The sequence below is a fragment of the Psittacula echo genome (assembly GCF_963264785.1).
Source record: "Psittacula echo genome assembly, chromosome: 7".
NCBI classification, from domain to species: domain Eukaryota; kingdom Metazoa; phylum Chordata; class Aves; order Psittaciformes; family Psittacidae; genus Psittacula; species Psittacula echo.
The window spans coordinates 5,626,736-5,647,210 of NC_137740.1; the positions used below are offsets into that span (position 1 = coordinate 5,626,736).

The 20,475-nt window shown below is 46.7% G+C and overlaps 1 protein-coding gene across 1 annotated transcript in view; it reads left to right on the forward strand.

Annotated features, from left to right (window-relative positions):
- The first annotated feature begins 221 nt into the window (after positions 1-221).
- The window catches only part of PLPP3 (phospholipid phosphatase 3), a 45,740-nt gene continuing 25,486 nt past the window's right edge, over positions 222-20,475 (forward strand). Inside the window, exon 1 of the mRNA XM_080623268.1 lies at positions 222-890. Within this exon, the coding sequence (XP_080479394.1) occupies positions 752-890 (139 nt within the window). The 5' untranslated portion in view covers positions 222-751. The remainder of the gene's footprint in view (positions 891-20,475) is intronic.

Sequence of the window (20,475 nt, forward strand, 5' to 3'; positions counted from 1 at the left end):
AGGAAAAAAAAAAAAAAAAAACCCAAACTTTAGTTCCTGACTTTTTTTTTTTTCCTTTTTTTTTTTTTTTTTTTTAACTTCCCTCAGGAAAAAAATGTGGAGTTCATTATCTATGTAAAATGTCAGCTGCAGGAAAGGGGCTGTGCTTACTTGGATATCCCATCCGAGGCGAAGTGACGGGTTCTTTTTTACACACCCCCCCCCCCCCTTTCTTTTTTTTTTCTCCTAAGGGGTGGAAAGGACCTCGCGAAATAAAAGTGCAGAAACAAGCCGGTGGCTCCCAGAGCGGCCGGGGCGGGCGCGGCGGGAGCCCCCAGCGCAGCGCGGAGCTAAAGCGCGGAGCAGCGCAGAACCCACCTGCCTTGGGAGTCAGCACCACTGCGCTCCTCGCTCCGCACCTTTTCCCCTCCGCGTACTGAGATCTTGATACATATATATTTCCTTTTTTTTTCATCCCGCCCCCCGGCTTTTCCTCCAGGACTTTTCCACCGCCTTGGGACACCCGCAAACTTCTCCCTCGCTCCCCCTTCCCTCCTTCGCCGGTGGTTTTGTGCTTGTTTTGGTTTTGTTTTGCTACTTCTAATTGTTTTTCTGAGGGAAGACCCGCCTGCTTTTCGCCTCCCGTGCCCCACCGGAGAGGCCGGGAGCGGCTCCGGCAGCACCTCCCCGGCGCACCGCGTGTGAGCCCGGCCCGGCTCGGAGCGGCGCGGCCCGGCTCGGCACGGCACCGCTCGGGCGTTCGCCCCCGATAATGCAGAGCTACAAGTACGATAAGGCGATCCCGCCGGAGAGCAAGAATGGGGGCAGCCCGGCGCTGAACAACAACCCGGCCAAGAGCAGCAGCAAGAAAGCCCTGCTCATCTGCCTCGACTTTCTCTGCCTCGTCATGGGTGAGCAGTCGCGGGGGCTCAGCGCCCCTCCGCTCCCCTCCATTATCCCCCCCTATAGCCCTTCGGTTTCCCACTTTGGGAAGGTTTCGCGGCGGGAGGGCGGGCAGAGCTCGGCCGTGCCGCTTCCCAAACAAAAGCGGAGCGGGGCCGCCGGCCGAGCCGAGCCGGGGAGCGACGGGGCTGGGCCGGGGAGCGCTGGGGCCGGGCGGTGGGGACCGCGTCCTATCGGGGTCACAGCGGGGATGGCGGCAGGGGGGGAGAGCAGGGCACCCCTAGCACCCCCAAGCACTCTCTCGCCCCAATTTACTGATTATTATTGTTATATTTACTGCTTCTCCCCCATGTCTTGACCCGGCGGGTGGCGGGGCTCAGTCTGGGCGACAGCGCAGCGCAGGGGGCACTGTGGGCTCGGGGATGTCCCCTTGCTCCAGGTCCCCGGTGGAGCCCCCAAGCCGGGCCCGCACCCCCGGTGCAGGGCCAGCTCCAGGTGGAGGTAGTGCTCCACGGCAAAGCGCGCAGCTTGGGTGTTTTCGTTAAAAATGGGGGGGTGGGGGGGAAGGAGAAACTCTTGCTGCTTTAGTTACTTTGTATTGCTCGGCTGTCAGGTCTACCTCTCTCGCGTGCCTGGTGCTGGCAACTCGTTTTAAACCCTTGCTTTGAAGTGTTCTCGGGCATCCCGTAGTCCCTGGCAGAGGTCTGGGTTTGCTGGCCCGCTCGGCGTTTGGGAATGGTATGACATGTAAGGAAACTGTCAACAGGCTGTCTCAAAAAGACTTTGCATGCCAAAACATCAACCGTTCAATTGTGGCTGCAATGCTGAATATTTAATTGACAGACACAGGCAGGGGAAATCAACTGGCTTCCAACAAAGAGATTAATAACACAGCAGCACGTGAGTTTAATACTCCAGACACCACAGTCTTTAAAACAATTGTTTCTGCTTAGAGCCCATTTTTTTTCTAAAGGCTGTCAGTTTGATTTAATTTTTATGTAGTTTATTGATCATCTGGTGTATATTACTAGGCACTAATACATTAAGAAGGGAGGCATGGTTTTCTCTTTACATTCCCACAAGAATAGAGGCCAGTGCAGAAAGCTTTATCTTGTATCTGGAAAGAATAAGAATACTTGATATCCCATATATGAAACTAATATAAGTAGAAACATAACGTGCTTGAGTTACCTCACTTATTTAAACAGAAGGTTGGATTCCTAGTAAAACAACTCTTAGGAGTTAGAACTTTTAAACTTGTATTTGCACAAGTTTTCTTAACTTCAGGCATTTCTGTCATGAGTATTATTTGAATGGGTAAAGGGTTTTTCCTTCCTCTTCTTTAGACTGAAGGGTCCTAAATGAAAAAGCAGTTAGTTGACATGTGTTATTCTACTTGTGATAGTTTAGGTAAACAGAACTTATCAAGCATCACTAGAAGGTATTGTTAGCTGGGAATAATATGAGACAGCAAAAACTGCGAGTTGTTGCTTTGTTTCACATTACTACAGGTGGAAATCAGAAAGTAAACACCAGAGTTGGTTTACTTGTAGGGTTTTAGTTTTGTTTGGGGGTTTGTTAGGGGTTTTTTTAGTGCGAGAAGCATTTAAATGTAAGAGCATGAATTCAACAGCTGAAGGAAAGTTTAGATCTGGCTGATCACTGGCAGGTGAAGAGTATGGGTGGGACGTGGTAAGGGAGGTGATTATATGATGGATAGCCCATGATGTGTGTTTTGGGGATGGGCTTTTCAAATACACCCAGACCAGTAGTATCTGACCTGTTGGTGGGTGACTGGGCATGAGTTGCTGTGAACTCCAGCTGCCCCACTCACGGGAGGCTTGGTTTGCTTTTCTCCCTACCTTTTGCTGGGGGAGACTGAAGAGTTTATAGTTTCCAAGTACTTGATTCCTATTTTCTTCTTTTCTGACATTGTAAAATACATTACTTTGTAGGGAGGAAAAAGGTGCTGTAGCTGAAGCCTGTAAGAGAAAGTTGGACACGAAATCGATGGGTATTTACATGTTCAGTAAAAAAGCCCAGAGTCCTGTGTAAGATAATGAGGAGCAGAATTGGGTACGATGACTTGTGTTAAGGTGGAGTTGCTCAACAGAGGTCTTCTGCTGGTGCGTATAGGCACATGGCCAATGGCCTCCAGTGCAGTTAAACTGAGTTACACCTCTTGAGCAGCTGCCCAAAGACATCCAGAGTAACAGGGAAATAGAAGGCTTTTTCTCATTTGAGGAACACTTTAGGAAATATTCAGATCAATCATTTGGTTTGCAGAGGTGATGCTATGTTGGCTTCTCCTGCAGGTACTGCTGTTGAATCTGACCTGAATCAGTTTTCTATTTGGGGGGGGGGGGGGGGAATGAAAAGAATAAACTATGGGTAAAATGTCATTCAGAAGTGACACACGTCAGCTTTCTGTGAGGTGGTAGATGTGTACAAACACTTCTTTGTTTACATTCAGATTTAAACAAATTACCCAGAAGACAATTATCATAAACATCTAGGGGAGTTAGAATAAGTAAAGCGGAGCTATCGAGAGCTTCCTTCAGCTTTAATTCGGTGTGAGTTGTTAGAGCCACTTTTGTCTTTCTTTATTAAGTACAATGGTTATCTTGATAGTAAATGCATAAGAGGAAGATCTGTATCTTCCTCGGGAATCATAAGCAAAGTTGTCAAGCCATTGGCAGAAATACATTGCTGGTGGAATAGGTTGATGCACTGAACAAGACCCCACGTTTCTCCTGCATTTCAAACTTGGGCTGGGTTGGCAGGGAGCTGAATATTTTCCAATAACCCACTCCCATAATGAGTGCACTTGGCACTGACAAATCTCTGCTTTCTTGCATGAACAAGAGGTTTCATCGCCAACACTGTGAACTTCCCAGCTATTTCATGTTGGTGCTTAACTCGGAAATAGAGGCAGAAAAGAACTGAGTGTGCATTTACTAAAGCAGGTCATCCGAGGGGGGAAAATAACTTTCTCCATCTGCTTCCTCCTCTCAGGAGGATGCTGTTTAGAGCATTAGAAGATGCTTCCTGAAATTGTTAGGGCTGCAGGCAAGCTTGGTGGTGTGGAAGAGTCCCTGCTGCCCTGTCCCTGTCTGGCTGCTCACTGCGACACATCTGAAAATGTGATTGAGGAGCTCAGCTGGAGAGCCCGAATTTGTCCCTGCTAAGGCAGTTGGTGTCTTCATGTTGGAGAGATGGGGAGAACTGCCTGAGCATCAAAATAAGAGGTTTGATGGGAGGACCTTGCTTTACTTTCATCTGATCATCTTGCAGCCCTATCCCTTTGCCAGGAGTTTCTTGCACTTCCTACCCAGTGCGTAGAGTTGTTACTGGGGGGGACTGGCTGGGGCAAGTCCCACAGCGAAGCTTTCCCTGGTGCTGTGGGATTCTGCTGTCCAGATGCAGCACTACATGGAGCTGCTGCAGCCAGCCACCACCTTTCTGCAGGAGACATAGGCCAGTGAGGAAAAGCCTTCTGCTCTGACCCTTGAGGTGGGATGCTTTGGAGCCTGGTCTTACAGATGTAGCATCCAGGGTTAAATTTTCTTCTCTTAGACCTGCTTTTTTTCCCTTGGCAGGGAATCCCCATGTTCTGCAAACTGAGCAGCCACCTGTGCTCTGCTGACGAGCACCAAGTCGAGGGTTTAAACTTGAAAGAGGGGCAGACTGTGACAGCAAGGCTGATAGGGCAGATGAGGGTCTTCGGTAGCTCATATTTGTGCAGCTTGTGCAGGTAGGACAGCTTCCAAAAAAGCTCTGCTTGTTCTATAAAATACAGGGATCTCATCTGGCATACCTGCTTCCTAGGCTCGTGGAAATGGGGTTTATGGGAGCATATGTTTCAGGCTGGTGAGATGTAAACTGCATATAATTTACTGCCCATGTTATTTGCTGTCTCTAATTTAATTTTCTCTCTTCTGTCAATCCCAGTTAATGTGTACAAGTTTTACTGCCTTTGGAAGGTTTTGAAGCAACAGATGGATAGGCCTCTTACAACTTTAGTATCTCTTCAGCTTTCTCACAAATTTGGCATCTCCTCTTCTGTAGCGAGCTTGATGCTAAAATGAACTTTGAAAGTAAATATTTACGCTAGCAGGACCTTGCCATGTTTATGTAAGTGGGGGTATAATCTTATGATTTGGGCTAACAGTTTAGATTACTCCTAACTTTCCTCTTCTGTGTAGAGAACTGTGTCATCATTCGCCTTTCAGAAGCAAAAGGGGTTTGAGATCCTGTCACTGTACCATGAAAATCGACACAAACAGGCCTGGGATTGTCATTTAAGTGTAAGGAGTGGGAGGAATTAAAGATGAGGGGTGAGGTTAGAGTGATTTAGATGCTGTAACATTGACTTTGATGAGCTAAGCAATTTTGCTTTGGGTTGGGGTTGTGTTTTATTTTACTTTTCAGACTACCCTGCCGTGCAGGGCTCACTTGTCATGTAAGTAACATCTTTCTATGTGCTCCTGAAGAAACTGCTGACCCAACCATTTATTATTCTCATCAAGAGACAACAAGGTCTGACTGTACTAAACCAGCCAGGCAATCCCAGTGCCTTGGTGTTGTCTTCCCCATACTGTGTCTTCTCTCTGTTGGGAAGGACTGAGTCCATACCACACACAAGAAGCTGTGTGGGTGGAGAGTCGTCATCTTGTTTTGAGCATCCATCCCTAGATGGGGTTTGGTTGTTCATGTTTATGTATCGCTTAATACCTGTAGGATCTCGCAGAGGCAGTGAGCTCCCTATGAGGCAGGAGGGACCTGCCTTGGGGATGACGGGTGTGGAAGTGCTTTGGCAAAGGCAGGTTTGCAGAGGTGGCATCTTGGACCCCACTGTAACTTGGGAGTAAAGGAGGTTTTCTGAGCCTTGAAAAGCTCCTTGTTAAAGCAACAGTCAACATCTAAGCATGATACCAATCCTTAGTTTTACTCCTCCCTTGAAAGACCAAAGGAGCCAAAGATGGCTGGAAGGAGAGAGAGAAATATTTTGGGGGTGTTTAAAATACACTTTTTCTGTGTGTGTTTGCTTTATGAAAACAGAAAAACCTATCAAGAGCAGGTTATTAATGACAATTATACTAGAGGTGTTAATTGCAGAACAAGGAAATGCTGTACCCATGGCAGACTGAGTCCTCAGGGGTATAAATCTGTTGGCTTTCCCGAGTTGGTGGAATTTGGCCAGCCTGAAGATGTGTCTTCAGGAAAGCAGAATTAAGTGCAACTGCTTCATGGCCAGAAGTGCTTTGAATCCTATGTACCTGCTGCTGAGACAGACGAGAGATGAGAATCACAATTAGAGTAGATGACATTTTGCTTTTAATTGTCTGTTTGTAGTGAGCACAGAAAATAATATAAACATCGCTCCCAGATCAAACAGATTATTTTTATACCCTTTAAATCTCAATTTAATATGCATGCCTTTCTTAGGCTGCTTTGGTCTGACTTTGTTTGTCTAGGTACAGGCTGACAGCGTATCCTTCAGATGCCTGTGCCTCCATATACGGCCCAAGGATGGTTTGCATACCACAGCTGGGAAACCCAGCTTGCAAACCAGGGCTCTTCTTTAGTGCCTGTATCTAAGGTAGGAAAGGTGTTTGCATGCCTCTATCTCTGTCTGAAATGACTTTAAAAAGGGGGTGCAGGGGAAGCCCCAGCTCTGCTCCATAGCTTGCTCTGGCAGTGCAGACTCCATCCTCCCTGTTTCATTCATACAATGCTCCCGCTTCATCCATGGTAATCCAGAAGGGACCGTTGTGGTTGCCCGGTCTGCCTGCGCCTCAAACAAGGGCATGCCTGTTGAAGGCAGCGTGGGGAAAGGCAGGAGCCTCCAAACCCTCCTATCCCAGCATCCACGCAGCCAGCACTGAGAACGGCGGCTTCCCCTGGCCTAGTGGATCCCTGGGGAGCTGTTTCCTGGGGCTGGGGTAGGAAACAGGGAAAAACACCCTCCTCAGATACATCTTTCTCTCCTGGACAGCGGGATGCCAGCTGGGGTTGTAGTATGAGTGCTGTCATTTATTATTTCCTTCTCTCTTTTTGTTCTGTCTCAGAGCCCTGGCTTCTGCAGTTGTGTTGGGGTTGTTTTGATAGGTCAGGTTTCATATTTGAAAAGGAAAAAAAAAAAAGTCTTGGGAAATGAAAATCAAGTGAATAAAGCCTAAAAAAAAAAAAAAAAGGGGGGAGGTGAATTAAAGTAAACCAGCATTTATTCTGTAATTAGAAAGCCTGAAGTCAGTTTTATGAATATACTTAATGATTATTATATTTTTTCACTGGCTGGTCTGGCAGAGCCATGGGACCGTTGGTGTAGCACAGGCTAAATCATAGAATCATAGCATCAACAAGGTTGGAAAAGACCTTTAAAATCATCAAGTCCAACTGTTACCCCAGCACTGCCAAGGCCACCAGTAACCCATGGCACTGAGGCCTCGTCTACATGGTGTGTGGACACTTGCAGGGACGGTGACTCCAGCACTGCCCTGGGCAGCCTGTTCCAATGCCTGTGCTCCCTTTGGGGAAGGAATTGTTCCTAATATCCAATCTAAACCTTCTCTGGTGCAGCTTGAGGCTGTTTCCTCTTGTCCCATCCCTTGTTACTTAAGAAAAGAGGCCAGCCACCTCCGGGCACCCTCCTCCTTTCAGGTAGTTGTAGCAGCGCTCTGTGCTCCCCCTTTGCTAACACAGTGCTGCAGAGTGCACTGCAGTGTGCGTGGGGGTCCTGCCTGTGCCCAGCCTTCAATATGGCTTCGCAGATACCTCAGCTGGGTGGGGGAGAGGTACCAGTAGAAGTTGGGAAGAGGCTGCCTTGTCTGTCATATCTCCTCATGGATCAGCACGGCCCATTTCTCTGCAGGGCGTTCGTATCACATTCAAAGCCACTCCATCTATGCCCGTTTGGCTGTCTCCCGTGACATCTACTTTGGAGAAGCACTACCTGCTCCATAATTTTTGCAGATGGAAAGTTCCTTGGCATGGATCAGATAGCTGTACACAGGGATGTGTTGGAGCAGCTGTTGGGAAGTCATACTTGAGAATCCCTTCTTGCCTTTTAGCTGCACGCGATGGCTTAGTTGTAACGGTGGGATCAAGATCCGCAGAAGCTGCTCCTCAAGTTAGACCTGAGGAGGCAGAACATTACCAAAGAAGAGAAATTTGACTTGTTGTCATGTAGTTTTTGATGAAACCGTTGGAAAACTTCAGTTTATTACCAAGACAATGTATTTATGAGTTTGAAAAATAGGTTTGTCCTGGTGGATTTCCAAGTGTCAGAAATTCCTGTAACCTCTGTCCTTTCAAGTTGGTCACGTAAGTGGGCTTGTTTTTCACATGCATTGGATGTTTTGAGGACAGAGGGTTGAAAACCGACTCTGCTCATCCAGTAAACGTTATAAGCAGAACATGTAACTTAACTCCAGAGCTTCTGATGCCCTGTGCTCTTTGTGCTGTGTGTTCTTGTTCCAGCATTGCTTGTAGCTTGCATCCATATATGAGCTTGTCTTATCTGAGCACATGGCTCTCTCAGTTAGGAGCCAAAGGGCTGGGCTGGGGCAGCTAGCCAAAGCCCAAATGAAGCTGCAGTTGGTCTGCAATGGTGGTGACACTGAATCAATGGAAAGTGTGCATAATCCTTTAGTACTTTCCCATAATTTTTCATCCCTTGTACAGGATGTCATGAAAGCTGTGTTGACCATAGCAAAGAAAAGCTTGGGAGATGCCTCCAATCAGTCTCATAAAACATACCAGTGGGCTTATTCTGTGGTGCCTGAAAGACACAGCAAATTGAGGCTGGAATGCCATTGCTGGGCTGACCCAGACCTTGCCCTGAACACCAAAGGTAGCTGGGATATGGAGGATATGTCCTTCACAGCTTTGGGAGCTTGCAGACAGCAGGCTGTTCCTCTTGGAGCTGCTTCACCCTTCCTGGTTGGAGGAGCTGGGAACAGTGTGGTTCTTCCTTTTGTGGGTTTAAACAGAAAAAGTGAAAGTTGCTGGTTAGTGGTTTTGGGCAGCCATCCCTCTTGAAACAAATGATGCTCCCTCTGAGAGCTTGCTTCTCCCAGCAGTGCCAGAGTTGTAGCCCGCCGCTGTGCAAAGGAGGTGAGAAGCTGCATGGCATCCTGCAATTAGCTTTCACCAGGTTTTACTGTAAATCAGTGAGAATAACGGTCATTTTGGAAGCTTTTATAGCGGTTCCTCTGTGTCTGATCAAGCACGTACTGGAGACAGCCGCTGCACGCAGATACTGATTGCATTGCTGCTAATTCAGCACGTGCTTATGCAAAGCTGAGACATCATCGCATACTTCAAGATGTCCAGCTGCTGAATTTGAAAGCCAGTGTGCCAAATGGGCTCTGGGCTTCCTGTCACCTTGAGGCTCAGCACGTTACTTATGACCTGTGTTTTGGGGTGGTGTGATGGGCCTTTCTTTAAGCCTGGCTGAAAGGCTCAGGTTGAGGCTGCTGGAGTGAGCACCCCAGCCCTAGTTAACGTTCCCACCAGTGTTGACAGTAAGGTCTTTGCTCCGGTCTTTGTAGCAGCACAGTGGATGTGGCAACCAGTCCTGCACCTCGAGCATTTTGAGGGCTTCCAAGGCTTTTCTGCAAAGGCCACCAGCCTTTAAAGTGTTCGTTTCCCAAGGGAGAGTTGAAAAGAGTGTGGCAAGGCGCTGATAAGCAGGTCTGGTTATTGAACACTGGGTGCATTTATGTTCTGAGTGATGCTCGCAGAGTAATTTTGGAGGGATGGTAAGCTGATGGCAGGCAGCAAAACTCCTTTGAAGTTGATAGCTGTGAATCAGTTTGGTGTTAGCAGGTTTCTGAAGCTGTTCTTTGATCACTGATCAGATGGCCCTTGCTTTTTGGGGAGCTGCTTCTCACCTCTCCCTTCTCCCTGGTTGCAGCCCAGCCAAAGCCCCAGAGTACTGGGCCAGGATTTAAGCCGTGTTGCCCCTGGTCCTGCTTGGGCACGTCACAGGGGAGGTTTGTGCCTCTGGGAATTCCTAATCTAAGGAGACAAGGAGGCTGCAGGGGCATCACCTCCATGTGTGGGCAGGGATACGGAGCCCGGTGAAGCTGAGGGCGCACTTTGAAGGTGGCATTTCCCATACAGATGCACCTACATTCCCAATGAGGCTTTCAGAGCTGCTGAGATACCTCTAATTCTGAACAACTTCAGTGAAGCTGCAAACTTCAGTGCCTCTGCCAGGCCATCACCAGCCTCAAGGCGGCTTTTGAAATCAGATCCTCGATGTATGGAGGAGAAGCCTGAGGCATCCAGGGCTTGGGCCAAACCATGTCCCTAGGACATGTGTGCATCTGTCCCGGAGCTTCCCACCTTGATTCCTGTGAAAGCTTCCCAGGGTGGCTCCATTCCCATGCTTCCGTGTTCTGCAGAAGAGGGAAACAACCTCAGCTCACCCATTGTAGCAGGCACTGGCTCATCAGTTCCCAAACCAAGAGCTGAAGTTTTTCTGGTTAAGGATATGTGGGGAAAGATGCATTAATCCAGCTGCTCATTGATAATATATCACACAAATGGCTAATTCTCAAAGCAAAGGGCTTTAGCCTACTCATACTTGCCAAGCTAAGTAAAACCTCGCTTTGCTGCCTGACCACAAGAAGCTGTTTTCAGTAGAGGCCTTGGTTTTTATGTCATGGGTTTCTTCATATTTATTTTTATCAAAGTTTGCAGCATCAGTGACTTAAATCATCACAGAATTCCATATTTTCCCCCATAATCTTGGCTCTATATATTCTAAGTCTGGCACTCCTCATTTCTTGACCATCCCTGCAGCTTTAGCATGCATCTGTCATTCTGCTGCAGCTCCCACAAAGCGGCTGAAAACCAAGGTAACAGCAACATTTTGAGTGAAGGGGATGAAATGTGGAATAGGTTCAGCGTATTTCTTTGTCATTGTTGGAGGCCTATTCAATCTGGAACTGAATAGGAGGCTGATTAGCATGTGGAAGCGTTTCTAAAGCATTGGGCTGTGAGGGTTGGGTGGTTTTTTGCTTTGTTGGGGTTTTTTTCTCCTTAAAGGAGAAGTTTTGTGGCATTTATTTTTCTGAATGAGCTGGTATGAACCTTTGTCAGACGCAAAACCCATGGAAAAGTCAAATCGTGTTTTAGAGAGAGCCTGTTTTCATACATCACCATGTGCATGGGCACAAAGATATTCAGTGCCTACAGCTCCAAGAGCTGCTGCAGGGTGTAGGGATGCAGTGTGTTTAAAATAGCCAGACAAGCGGGATAGTTTGGGATGCATCTGGATTGTGGATGTTGCAACAGGGACTTTGCATTTGCTCTTGCTGAAGTTGTCTGCAAAAGTGGGTATTGCTTTATGAATGCAGGATTGGGTCCACAGTCTGAAAATCCACCTGCTTAAGTGCTCAGCGTTTTGCTTTCACAGAGAAGGATGTAATGCTGAGGCTGATTAAAATCTAAATGCAAGTGAAAAGCAATTTTTCCCCAGTGAAACTGCTTCAAGTCCTAGGCCTGAGGCTGGTTTTGGAGAAGAGGATTGATTTTCCCTTTGGTGTTTGGAGCAAGGTGCCGAGCTGATGTTCCCATTACAGTCCCTTGCTACAAGAGGTACTGTGTTTTGCTCTAAGTGGTAATTGAATTACTCCCTTAGTACTACTTGTGGGTCTAAACTGGGGCTTTCTAGACCAGAAGTACTGCCATGGGAGTGCCATATGTCCTGCTCTTTGTGGGATTGCAGGATTTTGGGATGCTTGCAAACCCCAATGGAGATGGGAGCACCACATTGCACGCCAGAGGCTGTATGGATGTATGATGATGGGCTTGTGCCCCTGAGCTTGCAGACAGAGGGGGCAGTGCAGGGAGATGCATTTAGTTTCTGGGTACAATGAGTGATGGTGGTTGAGGTTGCATGGAAAGCTCACGGCAGCAGTTGGAGTCGAACCCCCTAGGTGATGCATGTATGGACCAGACTCTCTGCCTGGATTTCTCTGATGACTTGTCTAGTTTCCTTCCAATGATTCCAGTTTAAGAGAGGAAAAGTAGTGCCCCTACAGCTTACTGCTGTGCCTTAATGTAGACTATTGAAGGCTGATTAAAGCTATTGTTTAATTAAGGAGCACTTAGCTCCTCTGTTCCCGATTCACGATTAAAGGATCACTTGAAGTAATTCTGCGATACTTTTTCTTCCTCCCCTCTCTTCTTTAAGTGAAGAAAGTTCCTAGCACCGTACGTGCCCCAGCACCGAGGTTTTGAACGCTATTACAGGACCACAAACCTGCTGGCAAATCTGGCTGCTGCCAAAGGCATCTGAACATTAAAAAGCCCTGCAGAGGGGTGGAAGGGAGTTCAATCTCAGGATACGCTGATTTGGAAAGGGAATCCAAACAAAGAGGCTTTTCAGCAGAGGCTGAGGCTTGGCTTCTCTCAAGGGCAGTTTGGGCTTGTGGAAGCATCCGGGAGGCGGTGAGCGGAGCAGGAGTACATGAGCTGGATGCTGCGTGGTGTAAGGTTTCCCAGCACAGCGTGGTTTTGTGTTACAGGCTGGGGAACTGGCTGGAAAAGCTCCTCTCTTTTCTCTCTCTTACCCCCCCTCCCCTCCTTTTATTCCTTTTGGAAACAAAGAGGAGGTTTAGGCTGTTTTGTTTTGGTTTTCTTTTAGTAGAGGTTCCCATCCCCTGCAGGTTTGGCGATGCCTCTTGCTGTTGGTGCTGGAGCAGGACCCATCGGTGTCTCCAACATGGAGAAACCCTTTGCTGGGTCCCACACTGGCCTCGCAGGGATGTTTTATTTTGTTCAGAAGGCACAGCCCTCTCACAGGGGGTACTATGGTAGGAGCCTGTGTTGCTGAGGTGACAAGCACCCATAAAGACGGGTCTGGTTTGGATAAGGAGAAGCGAAACAAGATGGGTGGTGGGGGACCTTCTTCACAACAGGAGGGATGCAAAGTGAGGTTTGGGTCCACCAGGCCCCTCACAGCAGCTCTGTCCCCTGTGGTGGCACCTCCAAGAAATGCCTGGAAGAGCCAAGCAGGGAGGAGGTGCTACCAACCATCCCAGCCAACCAGTTGGGGTTTTTTATAGGCACCAGATGGTTTTAATAGAGGAAAGCTGAACTTCTTATGACCCTTCCCCACAGACGTTGTTTGTTGTTTTGTAATTGTGGCCAGGACAAAACTGTGTCCCAGAACCTGCACTGAGTCTGAGAGCTTGGTGCCTGGTGCCTTCTTCTCCCACTCTACTATGAGCTACCCCCAACACTGCCTCTCCACTCCTCTGGCTGCCCTGCCTCCAAATTACCCAGGGGAAGCTGCTGGGCATGAAAGACTTGAGGTTTCCACTGATTCCTGGTTAAAGAGATTAGCAAGAGTACAAATTGGACGAAACCGAGACATCTGACAGCAAAGCGCAAGGAAGCAATAAAATGTCAGGCCATGTTTTCCCTTCTAGTTGATTAAAAAATTCTCCTGATAAGCAAGAAAGCTTTCATGGCTGGACAAGCCCTGTGTTGTGTCAAATGCAGTGATAGGTTTATTAGGAGGATAAAGTGGTGGGAGCATTGGGTTGTGCTTGCAGTCCTTCTGGCGTTGAGTTTTCCCCCCAGGGCAGAAGGCGTTTTGCAATGGTATGGGAGCAAAGAGTGATGGAGAAACTGTTTTTCCTATGGAGAAAGGAAAATGTATTCAAATGGTGGGGGTATCTAGAGGGGGGAGAGTGGGAGACATGGGTGTCAAAAAAATTGACGTCAAAACTGTGTGGCAAAGGCAAAGGAGGAGCAAAAGCCATCAAATTACTGCTAATGAGGGTCTCTGGTTGTTATATGTATCTCCATAGAGCATCCAAACCCATGATTGAGTGCGTAGTTGTCTGGCTGGTAGTTTTGGGAGCAGTGTTACATCAAGGCTGACCATTACTGTAATTTTCCTCTTGCTGCCTCTGTTTACAGTCTTGTTTCTGCCCAGGATTATCAAGTAAATCTGAACTCATGCCCATCTCATGTGCCATTCATTGCATGGTGTGTCTGGGGACAGGAGGCCACCGAGATGCTGTGGGGTGAAGTTCAGTGGGTTCACCTTGGTTTTGGAAGGTAGAAAGTCAAACAGAAGAAGGAAACGGGGACTAGGTCTCCTGTTCTCCATGGGAAAACCAGCAGTGGGGGCAAACCAGTGTGCTTGGAGGTCTGCTCCAAGTCAGTGCCAAGATGCTCCACTGGGCCCATGGTTTCCCTGTAGCTTAAGAAATCGGTTTGGGGATCAAACAGAAGAGAAGAATGAAAAAGCAGGAAGACAAAAGGCTCGCTTCCATGCCGTTGTGTTTAACTTCCCAAGGTTTAAATTGCCAAGGGCTGCATTGGGAGCCAGCTGGCTGCAAAGGGATACAGACTTCAAGTAAGAGAAGAAGAGTTGGGTTTATTTTTTTTGTCTGAGGATCTAATAACTGCTATATTTTCCTTCAGGAGATGTAGCTTTGTGTACACTATTTCTCCCAAAGGTGGATTATCCTTTTTGGGTACCTGCTTCCTCACCTTCTCCAGCTGCTGTTTAGCTCTTGCTGTTACTGTTTTACTACCTATAGGAGTAAGAGAGTGCAAGTAGCAGAAAAGCAAGTACGGTGTGCAAATTGTACCTCAATTTTAGAGTTTTTCTGCTCGGAGCAGAGAAGTCTGCTTTATACAAAGGGAAAATACAGTAGAACTTGCAAAGCCCTTGCCCTGTGCACAAGGGAATGCGTGCTTCCTTGTAGATGCTGGTGCATAGTGACAGCAGGATCAGTACCACTGGTGTGTGGCCTGGGAACAGGCTGGACAATCCCAATTCTGCTGCCAAAACCTTCCTTGTACAATGACTTGAGAAGAGGAATAAAAGCCTCTCCAGCTTAAAAAATGTATAATAATCAAGCATGGGATACTTGGCAGGCCGGTTGTATAAATCTTGACATTAGCTACCTGTGAATCATCCAGCAGCACGTTAATTGGTACCCCTCGGTAGATGAGGATTTGGCATCGAGTCTGCATGTAATTACAAGCCACACACAGAAGGACACAGGCAGCTAATGAACTCCTGCCAAACTCCAGCTCCGCTTCTGCGGCTTTTGAAGTTCGCTGGTCTTTCAGCGTTTTGTATAGTAAGCACTGAAAGGCATCAAATCACTCCTTTGACAGCGTTTAGAAAGGGTTGGTTTGTTGAATAACTGAGTCCCTCTCCAAACTCCCATCTGAGAACTAGAGCATCTATAGGCGCCTTTCTCAACAGAGCAGTAAATAGGCTGGAAATAGAGGACACCCCCCTATGAGCTGCTGAGCTCCTGCCTCGCTGACAGGAGCCAGCAGGCTCTGGTTGCCATGATGGGCTGCAAGAAAAGAAACTATTCCCATTTAAAAATCCTTCAAAACAACCCCACTGATGGTATGGGCTTTTTCCCAAGCCTCAAAGGGTTTTAAGATGGAGGTTGTGCAAAGTGGGTTGCAGTGCGTCACATGGGTCTGTGGATGCACCGGTGTTAGGAGGGAAGTAGTAAAAGGGGTTTGGAGGTTTTCATGCTGTTGGATCTGGAAGGTTGTGGAGCTTTTCCACGGATGCTTTGTTGCTGGGCTGGGATTTGAGCCTGAGCTCTTCTCTTCCTCTTTTCATGTCTGAGGTGACAAAGGGAGTTGTTGTTGAGATAAAAACAATTTCCATGAAAACCTGTGATTTTTAGGCAAACATACCAGGCGGGCTTCATGGCAGTACCATGGTGAAGAGGGATAATGCAACTTGGCACAAAGCCCTTCCAAAAAAAGATGGGGGGGTGCTATGGGGACAGAAGATCCTTTGTCAAAATTAACTGCAATAAAGAAAAGGGGACTGCTATTCCCTTGGGCTGCTTTAACCTTTTTTCTTCCATTTATTCACATGTTCCTTGACAGCAGGGCACAGCGTTGTTACAGAGGAGCTGGAAAGGGAAGCTGGGAGTTCTCCATTTTGGGGTGTAAAAAGCACAGTACATGTTGTGTCCCTTGCATCAGTATGAATAGAGACTTGACCATTGCCTGTGCCATTTGGATGCAGCCTGATTTATACCATGTCCTAAGGAAATGGGGCTATGGGATGTCACCTGGCTGCAAAATGCAGGTTTGGGCTGTATGTGGGAAAGGGGCTGTTGTGACACTGGGTGTGACAAGGTGGGCATGCCCAATGTGGCTGGTCCTTGTGCCAATAGTGGCCCTGTGCTTGAAGAAGAGGGTGGTGATATTTTAGGTGATGCTGTGACACTGCTGCATCACCTGGGCTTGCAGAATATGCAGTTTTTTAGGGGGACTAAAAGCACCTGGAAGTCTGAGATGGTGTGCAGCATGGAACCTTGCTGTCCTCAAAAATCACAGATTCAGACTTAATCATAGGAAGCTTAGGTTGGATATAAAGGAAGAAATTCTTTACTATGAGAGTGATGGCACACTGGCACAGGTTGCCCAAAGAACTTGTGACTGGCTCATCCATGGCAGTGTTCAAGGCCAGGTTGGACAGGGCTTGGAGCAACCTGCTCTAGTGGAAGGTGTCCCTGCCTGTGGTAGGGGGTTTGGAACTAGGTGATCTTAAGCAGGGATAAAAGAGATAATATTACATCTTTTTAACCCATGAGTGAATAGGCAAAGCCTATTCCCTCAAGCTCTTGCTTTAGGGACTGCTGAGATGAAACCCCCATCGCTTGTAGGGCCTTTGGATCATTTCCACCTATGCACACATTTTTTTGCCTTTCAGCACTGTGTACGATGCATTATATCCTGGAAACTCTACCAAATCTCAACTACCGAGGGGGAAAAGTTTCATTTCCAGTTAATCAAGGGAGTTGTGTAATACCATTTTCTCCTGGGGAACTTCCAGAAAAAAGAAAGGAGGAGAGGGAGGGGTGTAGAGAAGGGGGGTATTATATAAAGCAAGTATATTAAGAGGAAATAAATTATGAATTAAAAGTGATTAGTGAACTTTTAAGGAAGAGGTCAGGAGTGCCTTTTGGACTACAAACTTTTTAAGCTTCCAGTGCTTGTATTCGGTTACAGAGTTATAACCCAGCCTTATTTGTGCAGGTGGCTGCTACTTCAAATCTGAAGGAGGATTTTGCGTTTACAATAGGTACATTGACAGAACTGGGTCAGAAAGCTACTCACGGCTGCCTTCAGTGCTGCAGACATGGGCTCTGCCACCTCTTGCATAGGAGCAGTTGCACCCCAAAACGTGCTTAATTACAGCTGCAGTGCCTGGCTGGGATGCTCTGGGAAGGGGGAAAGGAAGCTTGGGAAGCTTGGGAAGCTGAATGTTTCTGAGGAGGCCTGATGTTGGCCAGGTTAACTGGCTTTATTTTTGCTCCCAAAGCTTTGCACCTTGGTTGATTTGAACAATAATCAAGGTAATTTTGTCGACTGTATCAGGTTGGCTGCATGTTTATGTATTTCCAGTCGTTCTTCTTAGGGTCTGGTGTGGCTATGGAAAGAGAAGGAGGCAGGGGTTATATGTGGTGGTGTTCAGGGGCAGAAAGCCAAGATATGGAATCTCTTCTTGATATGTTATATATTAAAGCAATATCTGCGGCCCATGAAACTTTCCTTTTGAATAGAAGTTGCTGGAGTGGAGCAGAGTTGTTATAAGGGGGAATTATCAGGGTTCACATAGCTAGCCTATGCCAGTGGGATGACGTGGATGAAGAGGAGCACCAGCTCTGCTCACCCTTACATCAGTTTGGAAGGAAGCTCCTAGATTTTCCCCAAGGAAACAGGGTATCGTGCCCCTTTCCCACAGCACGAGTGTTCCTGGGGCTGGGCAGTGGTCCGAGCCCTTCCTCGAAGGCAGAGCTTGAGGAGTTGTGGTGAAGCAGGGCTTATTCCAAACCCTGCTGACCGGCAGTGTAATCCGTGTCCGCTCCGTTTGTAATTGGAAACATAATAGTTGCCACAGTGTATTTTTCACACGATCTTTTTGCCTTCAGTATTGCAGAGTTCACAGGAACATTTTCAGTCTTATTTTCCCCCCCTTCCCTTTATTCAAGCTGGGTCATCCTAGGTCAGACTTTTCATATCTGTGAGACCTTCCAAAGCGCTTGGATCTATAGAGGTGCCTCAAAAGATGTGTAGAGGTGGCTCGTAAGATGCTGACACTTTGGGGTTTTCACAGTGTACTGCGTTTTATTCCTTGCTGTAGACAATGTGAAATCATGGCTTTGTTTCCCTTGTGTTGGCTCTGGATTGCTGTTGATAATGTCTTTTATGTTCACCTTCTCCAACTTCTGCTGGTCAGCCAGTCTGGTTTTGATCTGTCTTACCCCACAAAGGCAGAATTTCGTGTGCATCTAGGTATTGTGGCTTGGATAAGACCTTTTGTTCTTATTAATGCATTTTTTAGGTATTAAAAGTATATGTGCGCTTTAATATAAAGCTCTTTTAATACATCTACTCATGCCAAACTCCCAGGAGGAACAACTTAACCAACTTCTTAGAATTCCCTTCTCCTCTTTCTTCCTTTGTACGTGGTGTTTACCTCTGGAAACAGGTGAGAGGTACTCTCTAAAAGCAGTATTTTACCCAGCAAAGCCAATGGCAGCGCTTCTGTTCATCTGGAGCTCTTGCAGCGTGGAGCTGGCACATCGTGCTCTACCACATGAGGAAGTGTTTCTGCTGGGGTTTTGAATCCAGAGGAATTTTCAGTACGTGAGAATAATTTGACATTTGGTTTAAAGTATCTGTGACCAAGAGCCTTCCTATAATGATATTCCCCCAGGATGGTTGGGTCAATAAGAATGCTTTAGGTTGCACAGGGCTGTATTTACTGCAAAGGATGGGTATGCTTCTGGATGATGGGTTTGGGCAGCAGATACCTGCCATTCCTGCCATCACTGCTGGCTCCTTTTAGAGGCACCTCTCAAATACCTCTTCAGCTTGGGGTCATCAGTGTTATAGTGTTGTGCATATAGAAAATGACTATTCTTGGCTTTCTTCTTGTTTGCTATTGTGCTAGCAGCAGGAGAAGGCATTTTACTCAGTGTTCCGGAATAACCAGTTCTTCGTAAAAAAAAATAAACAAATAAACCCTCCAAAAGTAAGAACACAGAAAATATCATCCAGGTCAAAATGAACCTGGAGCCCGCTAGCAGCTGGTGGACCTAAGGGTGGTGAGGTTTATGTTGATGTTCCTATGGTTCAGCTGAAATATAACTACTAAAGTGGACTGAAATACCACCTTCTCGAGAGTAAGGACACCAGACAGATTGAGGTGTATAGGTTAGTTTGAGTTATGTGGGAGAATCCACAACAAGGAGAAAATGAACTGTATCTTGAGGGTTTTTTGTGGAAATCAACCCATTGTGTTCTAGGGCTTTTCCAAACAGGTCAAAACAGCGAAATGCACTATATGCCAATCCTCGTTTATAGGTTCTTTAGTAGTTTAAAGCAGGTACCTGTTCTACAGTAAAGTCTGGGGTTTGTTTGTGTGTTTGGAGAATCTTCTATCCTCATGGGTCTTGTGTAGCTGAGAATAGTGGAACTGTAATAGAGTTGAATGGGAATCTGTTTTGCAAACAGAGATATTAGATGTGTTTCCAAAATACAGGCAGATGCACAAAGCAGTCTTCTGGACTGCTGGAACCAAGGTGAAGAACAATTAAGATTGTGAAAGTAATAAATACAGAGTACCATCAGCTCTTATTTTACGATGTTAGCCTAGTTGTCCCCTGTGAATACATAGGCTTCAAGTATCCAGATTCAGTAAAAAACACTGGGAAGGAGGCACATAGCTGATGCTTTCAAGACCTTTAAGAATCCCAACAGAATGGCCCAATCCAGGCTGCAGAGGGATCCTTCTTTCGGCTACCACTGGGCTGTGGGTCAGGCACCTTGAGATTATTTTTTGGTTGACCAAACTCCTTCAGCCACCCGTTTTGTTGATGCTAGTGCAGGATCAGGCCCTGTTGTGGTTGGCCTTCTATGATGGAAATGGGGAAATACTTCTGTTCTTTGAGCTATTCAATTGTATCTGTGTGTGTGTACATATATATATATATATATATATATGTAATGTCAACTGGCTTTGAGAGCTGTTCACTTCCAGGACTGGTCTGCAGTGCTGTAATTCTTCTCTATAATATGGGGAAGCCAACTTCTAAAGCCCTAATGAAAGCCTCCCATAGGCTAATCTAGCTTTTCTGCATTCTAAAATATGTACAAATAGTAGTTGGAGCTAGATGATCTTAAGGTCCTTTCCAACCCAAACCATTCTATGATTCTGTGATTGTAAACCGAATTAGGTTTATATGTACCTAAGATCAGCCACTAAAGACTTCAAATAGAAAGCCCATCTCTTGAAGGTACCCAAATATTTACGGAGCGTGTCTTGAATGAGCAATTAAATCCTCAGCTCAGCCCTGCCAAACTATTTAATGATCTTTTTCACTTATTAAGCTGGATGTCTAATCTACTGAAACCTTAAAAACACACCCAGGGCCTGGACATGGGCAGCCAAACACATTACAGAGTGCTTGTGAGAAATTACCATTGCTTTGTTGAGATAGCCAGCAACATCCTGCTGACCTGCAGGGCTGAAAGAAGAAAGATTTAGTGCGGAGGTAAAAA